Here is a 14,007-nt window from a genome sequence, read left to right as displayed (position 1 = left end):
ACAAAATGCTGAGATGAGTGTCGCCAATACCGGTGCGTGGGTGACAGCGCTTGTACACAATGGTGTATCGCGGCAAGCCTTCAGCTGCATGCGCTGAATGTAGAAAACTGCGCAGCCGGGTGAGTATTCACTTTCATATGGAGAACCCCTGTTGTATCCACCTTCCTTTTCCTTGTGCTCGAGTTTATATGACTCGCCGACTGAATGGCAACTGCTGTTCGTCCTGCACACTCCTACATCACTGACACTTGTTAGTGTGACAAGAAACAGCCTGCTTGTGGACAGTGCACCAAGGCTGGCCGTGGCTGCTCAGGGTACCGCAACATGGTCGACCTTATGTTCCTCGATGAAAGTAGCCGAGTAGTTACACAGAACAGGGGTCGCATTTCAGCCAGGAAAATGTTTCTGGACGATGAGCATGCCAGCAAGATGTTAGTTCAACGACCTAAAAATCAACAACCACCCGAATCACCTTTGCGATTGGCTGGCTTCGTCATGTATCAGCCGCTGGACGACCTCGGGGTCAACTTCTTCATGAACAACTTCATCGTGGACGATCCAAACATGTCACTGATCCACTATCTCCCCGGCTATTATGCTCGATCAGGTTTCTCTGGGCCTGCACTACGACAGATGTGTGCAGCTGTCGGGCTAGTCAGCCTTGCGAACAAATCTCACAGGAAGGATATGCTGGATGTCGCTACAAACAATTACGCTACTGCAATACGAGTTATAAACGCTGCTCTATTGTGTCCAAAGAAGGCAGCTCAGGACTCCATACTCGCATCTATATTCATGGCAGCCATGTTCGAAGCCCTGATCATCCCACGACATATCGGCATGGATAACTGCTGCACGCATCTAGCAGGTGCTGTATCAGTGGCACACTTGATTCTGAAGCAGGAGAGACATACTGATGTCACGCTACAACAGTGTACGGCACTAGTCAAGACTGTCATCATGAACTGCTGGGTGCAACAAATATCTCTACCGCCCAACTTTTCCGAATTTAAGAATCTAGTGGAAAAGAAAGCTGCACGCATTTCTGTACACGAAATGTTCTTGAACATCGTCATGGAGTTGCTTCAGTTCAAGAAGGACATTCAGAATTCAATGCAGGATGATCCTGCTGCCATTATTGGAAAGGCTTTGAATATCGATACCTCTCTGGAAGACTTTGCACTTATATTGGACCGTCAAATTCCGTTTGAATCTATCCACCTACCCGCTGGTGAGAGCGAGCATCTGGCGTACAAAGGATACTATCACAGTAAGTATCCATGATCCAGTATTGATTGATTGGTATGGATATCTAACCCAATTGGAAGTATACCCTCAACATCTCCACGCCCATCTATGGAACAACGTTCGCTCATCCCGCATACGCCTCCACCAGCTCATCCTACGGCAATCTCGAAGTCTTACGCCGACCCTAAAACTAAGTGCTCAAGAAGCAACATCCGAAGCCGTCATCGTTGCACTGACGACAGAAATGATGGCGAGCGTGCCCCAGCTAGCAGGCTACCTCGAAGACCTTGAAGCACCACCTACACCCGTCATACACACAGCACCAGCCCCAAAAGGCATCTCGTATGAACTAAGGTATCCAACCCAGCGATGCGCCACTGCTCGCACCCCCGAGTCCAACCCCCACAGTTTCTACCACGTACTGTACCAGCTGTACATCTACGGAGCTGAATCGTGTTTACCCCAGTCAATGAGGCTCTGGATCCAACAACGTATAGCGTGGATGGAAAACAAAGCAACCCCCGCTGAGCTAGTGAGCTTGCAGGACGTAGTCAGGCGTCAACTGTGGAGTGTTTCCTCCACGAACAGTGACAAACAGTATGCACATTTTTCGTTTACTTGGTTTTGATTGATCCATTGAGCGGAACCGAAATCACTGACTGCGTTTTCATAGATTCGTCGAGTTTGTTAGCGAGGCGGAGCCGCATGCTTCTTTGGCTGTTGGCGCCAATGCATGTGTGACGGAGAAACCGCCGACTGCGGGGTTTCGAATCGGTGGGAATGATTTTTTGCATCGTGAGGCCGTGTCGGCGGGGGGTATGCATAGTTGTTCTAGTGTTGCGTGCAGTATTTGTAATCTTTGATGAAGAAGTTGATTGCATTGCGCTTTTTATTGCCTATGTGCCATAGGGCGGAGTTGATCGTTGATCGTTTTTTTTTCCTTGTTTTTTTTTGCCGCATATTGGTGTTTCGGTCAGTTAGAGAGATGGGAGGGGAAATTCAGAATTTGCCACTGAGTATTTCGAGTCTGTTGGACTTGGGGATCGATCCAAGTCAATCAATCCGAAGGCTCATTTTCGATTCGATAGATCCTCGAAGACGTCGCGAATGAAATTGAATTGATCGACGCATGTTTTTTTGCAAAGTTTCAATTGAGCGTGTGACTTGCCTTGCTTGTTTTCAATTCAAGTTTCCTTAATTTAGTAATAAAAGCTGGATATGGCAGCGTCTTGGTGTTGAGCTGGACAGTTCTCATGATTCAATCTATCAATCAAGAATCAACAGATTGATTGATCCCAAGTCTGGGGTTTACACTCATGGTTGTGGCTAGTGTTGAGAATGCAATGTCTCTTGGTGGACCGAAATAGCCGGATGAGAAGAAAGCAGCTCCAGCAATAGTACCCCACATCACAGCTGAAATCATGATAACGGCATTGCACATTCTGAATTAGGTTAATTATTCTTTTTTATCAAGTACCCCGATCTTCATTGGCACCGCGTCTTCATATGTATTTTGCACTTTTAATAAGGTAGCAAAAGAGCTACAAGCTACTCAATGCGTCCTCAGCGATACTCAAATTGTCCTTTTTTTAGGTCTGCGATCTGGGCTGCAATCTTCAGAAAGGTAGTCAAGAGACTGTGGTTGGCTCCAGTCTTCATATTCTCGGGATAAATAGGTCCAAATAACATTGACTGGGTGGATAAAATACGTTTTGTATACACAAAAGTTATTGAATGTTTTTCAATGGTCAAGAAGGGCCGCAGTGTTAGCTTTACTAAGCATTTGCGCTACTGTATTATTGGGACAAGTGTAATGTTTTTTTACCCACCAGCTACCTATCTTCTGATCCACGGAGGAAAGCCCACATGCACCGGCCGCGTGCGCCGATAGTGACGAAAACGAGCATGTTGTCCGGGTCCACTGAATCCTCACTTATCAGTTATCAGGGATGTCACTCGAGCTAGTGGGGAAGACGGGAGGGCGCGGATGTAGCTTGATTACCCGCTGCCCCCCCCCCTCACATTATCACTCGAAGGGTTTAGCGCGTATGTCAACGTCAAGTCATGCCAAAAAAAGGCGATGGCCGCTTAGGCAATGTGTGTTTTGCAGAAGGAGGAGGAGGATATTGTGATGTGCGTTTAAGAGTCACCGGCCGTTTAGAGGAGCAGGAGAAAGGCGAGAAAGGTGAGTTTGAATAGTAAACTCTCTGGAAGGAAGGACTAGATACAATACTTGTTTATAAACGAATGAATGGTTTCGTGAATGAATGGGTGAAAGATTGAACGACTGAAGAATACCGATTAGTTGTATCCATCACTTTCCGAATCGTCAAAGTATTCTGACTCTTCAACACATTCAACGTCGCTGTCTCTTGTTTCAACGGGTGCTTTGCCCTTGCCCTTGCCCTTGCCATGTTTTTTGGTAGAGTCGACAGTGTTAGTAGCCTGTTGTTGGGAACTAGAGGACTCCGCTAAAGAGCTGGCCGTGTCAAAATCGTCAACGTCAACTCTGCGCCTGGAACGAGAGCCCCGTAAACTCGATTCGGATTCTGTACGGGCCCTCTTTCTGCCCTCCGCAATGGTAGTTGCGACATCTCCCCTCTTGTGGTTGGGCCCGGTCTTGCCACCTTTTCCGCCACGAACTGGAGTGTTGGTACTTGTTTTGTTGCCAGCACTCGATGCGGTACTTGTGGGGCTCTTGGAAGGGGAGCCAATTCGTTCAACCCAGCCAAAAATTGAGGTCTGGTTGTTGGCAGGCCCAGTCTTCTTTCGGGGAGTGCTGGCAGAGCTTGAACCGAGAGAGCCCTGGGATGATACCAGCATTGCCGTTTCCCGGGTAGCCCCGTTTTTGGACTTGTCGGCGCTCGGTTCAACATCGACAACCTCCATCGCCTCAGGTTCTGGTGCCGGTTGCTTGGTGTTCTTGGGTGCCATCAAACCTCCCCTGTTCACAACAAATGTGCCTGGGCGAGAATTCTCTCCGCCCGTTTGGACTCGGGCATTGGATTTGCCCTTTCCCTTGCTTTCATTGGGCCCCTTGGGTTGCTTCATGGTTCCTCCCTCAACTTGAGAACGCAGTTGATCTGTGGTTGGAAAATCGATGCCCACTGCCCAATCAGGAAGACTGGCCGCCATGGCTTTCCAGGTTGCGCGGAATTTGACCGTATTTGGCGCGGGGCAGTCGTATGAATCAGTTCGATGCTTGTCATCAGCAAGTCCGGCTTTCCTGCAGTTCAGGCAGCGGTGAGATGCTTTGTTGCCTTTGTTTGGGCACGGTTGAGTGTCTCCTTGAACGTTATGATTCTCGGCACAGATGAGACACGGCCAGCCCTGGTCTTTTCTGAGAGAGACATTTGGGCATTGCTTGTTGTCAGCCATATGGCCTGGGCCACCACATCTCCTGCAGAATACAGCTGTGGCACGTTGATCATAAGCCCTAAGCTAAATCAGTACGACTCCTACTTCCATGCACATTCGATCATACTCACATAGCTATTGCGTGGTCTCCTGCAAAGTACAGAGGTTTCTGGCACGCCTGTATGGCCTCAGAAGGAGTACTGAAGCCCCACAAGAGTTTCTGTCCCGAGTACTTAACTTCACTGATGTTGAGGCCCGTCTGAGATTTCATCTCTTGGAGATGTTTCTTGCAATTCCACAGATAATCGGATGGAATGTCGTATTCGTGCAAGACAACCCAGTAGGTGTCCAGTTTGATCGATGATTCGTGTTCAAGGCCAAGCGCATCCGCCATAGCCGCCACGCTCTCCTTTTTCTTCAGCTCTTCCTGTATCGGAAAAGAATCTGTGTAAACAGCTAACTCGTTCAGATTGGAGTATAGCCTGATAGATGTGACTTGGTCATAAGGATAGCCTAGCGACCGCACCATCTGCAGTCTCGTAGCGGGTATCGTTTTCGACATCTTCTCAGTGTCAGCCATGGTCAGTTTGAGCACGACTCTGAGTAAAATCGCATCTAGTGAGCGGAATGGCGCATGCTTTTGCCGTTTCTCAATGAAGGTCTTCAAAGATTTGATTTCCGCCGTCAAAGAATGCATGGGTTTGTAGCACTGCTTGGTCATCGCAGCCATTAGCTCTCTTAGTTGAGTACTCAATGCCTGCTGAACTGCATCTTCGATGATTTCTGACAAATCGTGCAGTGGGATCGATGGTGAGATGGTGCGTGGCGAATTGAACACCTTCGCAAATCCTTTGAAAGGTTTCACGGGGGTACTCCCTGATTGGGACGATGAAGGTGTTACTAGAGACATATTGAAAAGGATGAGGTGAGGTGAATGACAGATGAAAGACTATTGATGGGTTTCAAATACGAATAGATGCTGTTTTGAAGTGGATGAATGGGCCATTATATAAGTCGAACGAGAAGGCGGTTCATATCGCATCTGTTCCGTCTCGTTACTAATTCAATCTCAATTGTGACAATGACCGGCACGAAGACCAGAGACCCGATGTTCCTTGTGATACAGGATTTCACATGCATACGCCTCCTGTCCGTTTTTGCCGGTGGGATTCTCCATATCCTGGTGATCAGAAAGAAGAAATTAGAAAGAAGAAACATGTCATGGCGTCAGTTGTGGTCACGTTCGATCAATAGAATGGGTAATGGATGGGTGGGACACGCAAGCGATGAGTAGGACATGCATCGGATCAGCGAAATGAGTTATTTTTGACACCCTTGCATATTTTGAGTGAGTAATAATCATGATGTTTAATCCCTTATCGCCTACCAATAAGTTGCTGATAGGCGGATTTTGGTGCAGTTGATCGAAGAAGCTGTCTTAATGAAACATCCTAACGACAGCCCCTCAATAGAATTGAAGAGAGGTGCAGTTTAGCTCCATACTAACCTATCTAAGATCTACCGGCGTTACTACCCACTGGTCTGGCTGCTTGGCGATCTAGTGGAGGATCTAGTGCTTGTCACAGGACTATGCACCCACTCCTCAATACAAAAATCGATATACTTTTCGACGTTATCCCGCTTTGCGGAGTTCGTGCTCCCGCCGAAAGTGGGCTAGCGTGGCGAGAAGTATTTTTACTTTTTATGTAAGTAGAGGGGTTGCCAGCTGAAGTACCCACAAAACGTGTTGAAAACCTACTCTCCGCAGGAGCCGCCAGAAGCAAAAAGAAGGCATCGTAGGCTCGCCTCACATCATTTATATAATCGGTATTTAACAGCCTAGCTAGCGGTGCTAAAGGGGGATGCGGCATAGGCAATAGACAGATAGTAAATGGAGCTTAAGCTGCACATCCCTTCTGTAACGGCTGAGCCACCAACACGACCGATATCCGAATAGGGTCTGAACTAGTTTCTCTTAGGGACTAGTGGGAACTACAAAGATATAAAAGCCCGCCGTCTACAATAGCTTATCTAGTAGTTTTTTAATATCCTTTTGTATAAGGCCTATAAGTATTAAATTAAATCTTAGATTACTTATATCCTACGCACTCCTATATGCCTCTAGAGTGACCCTACGTCTAAAATAGATCTAATTTATCTTACCTACGTGTTACAAGTAACAAGAAGGATTCTCTCCTTGACAAATGACGAGACGGCTGAAGGCCTAGGGACGTCCACGTCAAAAGGTAATGGATCATTGCGGGGCTCGGAGTCACGTGATGTGCCATCTCGCCAAGGCCAGCCATCTGAGATGGCAGGACGCCGAGAGATGGCAGTGCCATCTCTACCATCTCGCCAAGGAGAGATGAACAAGATGGCAGGACTGGAAGCAATGAGGATATAAGGATGGATGGATTTCATTATTACTCTCGTTGTGGTCAACTCAAATTGTACTTTCTTACTAGTATTGTTACTTCACAAGATAGTTACATGTTAGTCTATCCAATAGATTAGCGTTGTCAAAACCCGGTTACATCCATAACTCTTTTCCACTACGAATCGCCAGACAACTCTCACGGAGCTAGTCCCTATTCCTACTCGCCCTAACCCGGACCGAGCCAGAGAAGTATTAGCACCCAACCCCGTGTAACACTTTGACCACCCACGGATTCAGTGGAGGATTAACCAACAGCGTCCGATTAAGATTCAGACCATGTCACAGAACTCTAACGAGTATGTCAACATTCCAGGCCCGGTGCCTGACGAGAACGTCAACATGACTGGTCATACCCAGGGATGTATCAACGAGCCGGCGGCAGGGAGCCCCGAGTACGAACTCGTTAATCTTAGACGCGAAGGCCAGAATCAGGCTAGACAGATCGCCGAGTTGCAGAATATGATCAACCAACTCACGAGTCAGCTGATGGCCACACCGAACGAAAAGCCTATCAAGAAACCCAAGATGGCAACCCCAGACAAATACGATGGTAACCGGGAAGGGTTACGGACGTTCCTCACCACTATCGAGTTGTATTGCGGTTACAACGAAGTGCCAAACGACGAAGAAAAAATTCTCATGGCCAATACACACCTGAAGGGAAAAGCAGCAAGCTGGATGCAGCCCTACGTGGAGGATTTTCTAAAAGACATCGACAACAAAGGAACAAAGGACGAGACGCGCACCTTGTTCAGCAGTTGGGCCAACTTCAAGGAGGAAATGGGACGCATCTTCGGGGAGGTAGACGCGGAAAGCCAGGCGGAGAAAGCGATATCTCGCCTGAAGCAGACCAAAGCAGTATCAGCTTATACGGCGGAGTTCAAGCAACTACAGGCGCGAATCAATTGGGACGATTCGGCACTCCGGACGGTATACGAAGCAGGTCTGAAGGAAAATATCAAGGACGAACTTGTACATTACGAAAAGCCGAAGGATCTGTACTCGTTGATCGAGTTGGCGACAAGAATCGATACGCGATTATGGGAACGGAAAGAAACCCAGAAAGGATACAGACCAGGGCCACCCTTCGCCAACACCCGACGACATCGGAGTAACAAGGATCACGACGGAGACACGTACATGACCGGCAAGGTACAAGACAAGTCTAAGGATAAAAACAAAACCCGAGGAAAGTTTAACGACGGCCTTTCCGCGGAAGAACGCAAAAAGCGTTACGACAGTAAGGCATGTCTCCGCTGCGGCGAAGTAGGACACTTCCGCAGGGACTGCCCGAAGAACGAAGTCAAGCAAGGAGCGGTCAAGATTGGGATGCTACGGATAGCAACACCTTACCCAACTGAGGAGCCAGACGAGACCCTCAGCGACCTAGACCTGTACGACGAAGCAAGACAAGCCACCGACGAGGCCTTTGAGCTAGTACAAGAGGCAATAGGACTTCAAGACTTCAAGTGGGACGAGCCACTACCAACGGATTGGCAGGTTGAAGGGGCCGAAGTACTACGCCGCCTAAGAAACCAACAGTGCTGGATTTGTGGAAATACCAGGCACCAAGCCAATGATTGCGACATCGAAGGACGAGTCACAATCACGGGGCCTAGAGCAGAGGAAATTGCCTGCAAGGCTGCCCAGGAACAACCCAGGTTCAAGGAACCTGATGACGAGGAGACACCTCGGACGTTCAAGAAACGAATGGAGCAACACGAGCGTCTATGTTGGGTCGACTGCCCAAGACAGTGTGATTATCACTTGAGGAAGCGAGAAGCGACCAGGGACAACGAGGACGATTGCTGCCACACGAATTTATGGCATAACGAGTGTCGAGTACTGCATTGTCACATGCACCAGCCAGAAAAGAAAGAAGCTCATGAGGAGCTATGCTGGACCAATTGTACGACCAATTGCCAGTTCCATAGGGAACAACGACGGAATGCTCGAAAGGTAGACGACTACTACCATAGCACGATATCCGCCGAAGAATGTAATGCAAAAAACTGCAGGATGCACAGAGCTGCAAGACCAAGAGTCACGACGACTAGGGTACCTAGGCAGGAACCAGGAAAGTCCGAAAAGGAAAAGAGCCACGAACGACTCTTATGGACGCATTGCAGGAAGGGGTGCGCCTTCCACCGACAACAGTTTGAGGATGCTCGAGGAGTGAACGACCATCTCCATAGCACCCTGTCAGCAAACATTTGTGAGGCAAAAGATTGCCCGATTCACAAAGTAAAGAAGCCGAGACCAACGAGGAAGGTTGCGAAGGAAGAAATACCGCACCAGAATATCCATTGGAGCTTCTGTTACGACGATCAGTGTACGATACACTATTCCGCCAAGGCAGGCGAAGGCTACTTTCCTACGCAGAGGAAAGGTAGGCAGTCAAAAAACTAGGATGCCACCAGGGACAGGGTCACGCTGGTAAAGGCAGTCCTAAAACGACCCTCAAGGAAGTACGCGAACTGGGAGCGCAAGACTTGCGGCTACAGGCTACGGTACTTATAGACGGACACGAGGTGACGGCGCTCATAGACAGTGGGGCCGCACGAACCGTTATCTCACCCCGAGTGGTGGAAAAGAACAACATACCCTATCGGACCAAGAAGGTGCCGATGCGAGTGGTATTAGCCGATGATAGTCCCACGACATACGGGAACGGCTGGATTCGACTTGAGACCGAGGCTGTATCGTTACGCCTGGCAGGTCAAGAAAGCCGAACGAAGATTAGCATTATGGATCTCGGAGAAACAGAGATGATAATTGGCTACGACTGGTTGTTAGAACACAACCCTGCCATCGATTGGCAAAAGAAGACGTTGCTCAGCCGAGAACCTGTGCACAAGGTTGCTGGAGCCAGACGTAAAGAGATGCGCCCGATTATCCAGAGCTCACCCCAGGACGGGAGGATAGGCCAGATCTCGCCGCATAAGATCGCGAGAATCTATGCGAAGGACCCTCAGAGAGTAGGAGTCATTTGGATACGGCAGGTCGCGACCACGAAGGAAGGACCGGTACCACAGGTTGCGCCCACGAAGGACGAACCACTGTTGGCGATTCCAGCAGAATACCGAACACGAGAGTTCAAGGAACTGTTCGAGGAAAATGAAGCAACAGACTTAGCAGAACACCAGGATTGGGATCACGAGATCATCCTGGAGGAAGGAGCAAAGTTGAGCCCAGGAGGAATGTACCCTATAGCGCCCGAGCACGATGCTGAGCTGCGGGATTACCTCCAGAAGAACTTGAAAAAGGGATTTATCCGACCGGGATCAGGCCCGATGGCCTCACCCATTTTGTTCGTAAAGAAGCCTAACGGGAAGTGGCGACTATGTGTCGACTTCAGGAGGTTGAACAGCGTTACTCGGAAGAACCGATATCCCTTACCACTCATTACAGAGCTCATGGATCGACTCCAGGGAGCGAAGTGGTTCACGAAGTTCGACGTTCGGGAAGGATTTTACCGAATTAGAATCAAAGAAGGTCACGAGTGGATGACAGCGTTCAAGACGAAGTACGGACTGTTCGAATATACGGTTATGCCATTCGGGTTGACGAATGCGCCGGCAACCTTTCAATCAGTCATCAACAACGCACTCCACGAATACCTCGGAATCTTTGTTACCGCGTATCTGGACGATGTACTAGTGTACTCCAGCGGCACACGCGAAGAACATGTCGAGCATGTTAAGAAGGTGTTACGGAAGCTTAAGGAATACAAGCTATACCTTCAACCAGGAAAGTGTGAGTTTCACACTCAGGAAACGGAATTCCTCGGATTCATCATCTCAACCGAAGGAGTGAAAATGAACCCAAAGAAGATACAGACTGTACAGGAATGGCCAAAACCCAACACAGTCAAGGATGTTCAATCCTTTTTAGGATTTGCGAACTATTATCGAAAGTTCATAAAAGATTACTCGAAGATCACGGCACCCCTTACGGAGATTACGAAAAAGGAAATAGGTTTCAAATGGAATCAGGAACATCAGGAGGCTTTTGATCGAATCAAGCAGATATTCCTGGAAGCGCCTGTACTCGAGATGTACAGCCCTCAACGACCCACCAGAGTCGAGACCGACGCGTCTGACTATGCACTCGGAGCTGTATTGTCGCAGCAGTGCCCAGATAAGAAATGGAGACCGGTGTTCTACCATTCACGAAAGTTCTCAGGAGCAGAACTCAACTACGATGTTCACGATAAGGAACTACTTGGAGTAGTCGATGCCTTTGAACAATGGGAGGTATACCTGTTAGGACTCCCCGACACGATCGAGGTTTTTACCGATCACCAGAACCTGACGAGTTTCATGACAACGAAGAAACTCAACCGACGACAAGTCCGATGGGCTGAGACGCTTGCTCAGTTCGACTTCAAGATTACGCACCGCGCGGGAACGCTCAACGGAGCAGCAGACGCTTTAAGCAGAAGGTCTGATTTGCGCGAAGAGGGTCATAAGGAACCACATGACGCCTTACTCAAGACGATGCCCGATGGCAGTCTAAAGTACAACCAGCTGGAACTGGCTAAGACAGCCAAGGTGGCCGAGCAGGTAGAAACGCTACAACAGCAATGGCAACGGAAAGTCACCGAATGGGTCCCACGAGAAGGAGAAAACGAGCTTGCAGGACTACTGCCTGACAAGCGGGAGCCCCGAGATTCGAGCAAGGCTTACGTACCCGAACATATGAGATCGAGTCTCATCAAGGAACTGCACGAGTCCAAGGAATACGGACATGCAGGAGTCGACGAAATGGTTAGACGACTGTCTAAGGTGTTTGCGATACCACGTATGCGTACGAAGGTGCAGGAAATACTAGGCAACTGTTTGGCATGTCACCAGAACAAGCCCAAGAGACATAAGCCCTACGGCCTGTTACAACCCTTACAGCCACCATCTAGACCATGGACAAGTGTAACGATGGACTTCATAGTGAAGCTCCCGAAATCGCGAGAACCAGGATCCGGACGATTATGCGACACAGTCCTAGTCATCGTATGTCGATTGACTAAAGGAGCAAAATTCGTGCCTACGGAAGAAACAATTACGGCAGACGAGTGCGCGTACGAAGTTTCTAAGGCAATGGTGTCAGAGCATGGGATACCTGAAGAGTTCATCACCGATCGTGATAAACTGTTTACGTCTAAATACTGGAGCACGTTCTTGGCGAAGTTAGGTGTTAAGAAAAAGCTTTCGACGAGCTTTCACCCGGAAACCGATGGCCAGACGGAAAGAACGAACCAGACATTAGAACAGTACTTACGGATGTACGCCAACAAATTGCAGGACAACTGGGTAGAGTTGCTACCAACAGCGCAATTGGCCTACAACAGCACGAAATCCGCAACGACAAAGCATTCGCCGCACTACGCGAACTACGGATATGAGCCGGTTGCTCATCGAGATCCAAAGGACATTGAAAGTATCGCGGTAGGAGCAGACGACAAGGCAAAGCTTATGCGAGAACTGCACGAAGAATTGAGCAAGAACATAGCTCAACGGAACCTCACGACATCCAAAGCAGCGAATAAACTAAGGATTGAGGGACCAACCTTTAAGAAGGGGGACAAAGTTTTCTTGTCACGACAAAACCTGAAAACTAAACGACCATGCAGAAAATTGGACAACCTCCGAGTAGGACCATTCGAAATCCTAGAGGAAATAGGAAAAGTAAACTACAAGTTGAAACTCCCACAAGGCATGCGAATCCACCCTGTCTTTCACAAGAAACTCCTGGAACCAGCACCTCCAGATGCCGAGCTAGCAACGGACATAGAGCTCGAAGACGACGAGTACGAGGTCGAAGAAATTAGGGACCTGCGGAAAATCGGTAGTCAGTGGAAGTACTTGGTCAAGTGGCAAGGATGGCCGGATAGCCATAACACCTGGGAACCTGAAGGAAACCTGACGAACTGCAAGTCACTGGTACGTGAATACCACCGGAAGCACCCGGAGAAGCGAGGGGAAGCCCCTCGAAGAGGAAGGAATAATCAAAAGAGGGATCGTAGAAATCAGCCTGTAACCCGCCCAGATCAGCCGACGGTTCGGATAGCGGTGGTTCGACAACAGGAAGGCCCGTACCCCCAGGGGCTGAGCTCCCCTCGGCCTGTTCTTTTGCACGATCCTGGAAGTTCAGAATGGCAAGATCACGATCGGCAAAATCATGCTCCCGAGCTTCAACTTCCAAGAGTTCCCGACGAACTCGTGCAGCGTCCTCCTCGATGCGCGCCAGCTCCAAACGCTTTTGCCGCTTCTCGCGCTGAACCTTCTCCCACTCTTCCTCAGAAACAAACAGACTGCACTCAGCACCGACGGAAATACAACCAGCACAACGCCCAGTGGCGGTGTCCACGAAACAGCGAAGCTTCTTCTCTTCACAACGCTTACAACGGTAAACGGTCATTTCGTTCCCCTGCTCTTTCACGCGGTCAGCGCGAGAGTAACGCTCCTCGTTGGACTTTTGAGCACGAACACGACGAGAAGGCTGGACCTTGGGCATGGTTAGGAAGGCTACGAGGCAGAGACGGCTACAACGAGTGGGCGGGCTCTGACCTTATATGCAGCCAGCGTCTCAACACGCGGCACGGGATAACGATATTCCAGGGTATCGGGACGATAGCCCTAAGAGGGGAGGTAATGTTACAAGTAACAAGAAGGATTCTCTCCTTGACAAATGACGAGACGGCTGAAGGCCTAGGGACGTCCACGTCAAAAGGTAATGGATCATTGCGGGGCTCGGAGTCACGTGATGTGCCATCTCGCCAAGGCCAGCCATCTGAGATGGCAGGACGCCGAGAGATGGCAGTGCCATCTCTACCATCTCGCCAAGGAGAGATGAACAAGATGGCAGGACTGGAAGCAATGAGGATATAAGGATGGATGGATTTCATTATTACTCTCGTTGTGGTCAACTCAAATTGTACTTTCTTACTAGTATTGTTACTTCACAAG

The 14,007-nt window shown here is 49.0% G+C and overlaps 3 protein-coding genes across 3 annotated transcripts; 1 reads left to right on the top strand and 2 right to left on the bottom strand.

Annotated features, from left to right (window-relative positions):
* Positions 1 to 59: 59 nt before the first annotated feature.
* Positions 60 to 2,265, top strand: PSV08DRAFT_378613 (uncharacterized protein; the record flags this gene model as incomplete). The annotated part of the gene is made up of 4 exons (XM_014221969.2): positions 60 to 119; positions 256 to 1,270; positions 1,329 to 1,845; positions 1,922 to 2,265. The coding sequence occupies 4 exons, from the start codon at positions 60 to 62 to the stop codon at positions 2,109 to 2,111; spliced, it is 1,782 nt and encodes a 593-aa protein (XP_014077444.2). The 3' UTR covers positions 2,112 to 2,265.
* Positions 2,266 to 3,549: 1,284 nt separating this feature from the next.
* PSV08DRAFT_185404 (uncharacterized protein) lies at positions 3,550 to 5,515 on the bottom strand (the record flags this gene model as incomplete). The annotated part of the gene is made up of 2 exons (XM_014221971.2): positions 3,550 to 4,684; positions 4,737 to 5,515. 2 exons carry the CDS (start codon positions 5,513 to 5,515, stop codon positions 3,550 to 3,552), a joined length of 1,914 nt encoding a protein of 637 aa, XP_014077446.2.
* A 7,177-nt stretch (positions 5,516 to 12,692) lies between these two features.
* On the bottom strand, positions 12,693 to 13,719 carry PSV08DRAFT_319326 (uncharacterized protein). Its single transcript, XM_066092676.1, has 5 exons — positions 13,609 to 13,719; positions 13,529 to 13,540; positions 13,138 to 13,468; positions 12,970 to 13,072; positions 12,693 to 12,873 (listed from the first exon to the last, which is right to left on the bottom strand). Exons 3-4 carry the CDS (start codon positions 13,457 to 13,459, stop codon positions 13,068 to 13,070), a joined length of 327 nt encoding a protein of 108 aa, XP_065948708.1. The 5' UTR covers positions 13,460 to 13,468; positions 13,529 to 13,540; positions 13,609 to 13,719; the 3' UTR covers positions 12,693 to 12,873; positions 12,970 to 13,067.
* Positions 13,720 to 14,007: the final 288 nt, after the last annotated feature.

This window comes from Bipolaris maydis (genome assembly GCF_028858645.1).
Source record: "Bipolaris maydis strain C4 unplaced genomic scaffold PSV08scaffold_11, whole genome shotgun sequence".
Classification (NCBI taxonomy): domain Eukaryota; kingdom Fungi; phylum Ascomycota; class Dothideomycetes; order Pleosporales; family Pleosporaceae; genus Bipolaris; species Bipolaris maydis.
This window is presented reverse-complemented; position numbering and strand designations above follow the sequence as displayed.

Coding starts and splice junctions, on each gene's coding strand:
- PSV08DRAFT_319326 (XM_066092676.1), bottom strand. CDS start 13,459: ATGACCGTTTACCGTTGTAAGCGTTGTGAAGAGAAGAAGCTTCGCTGT.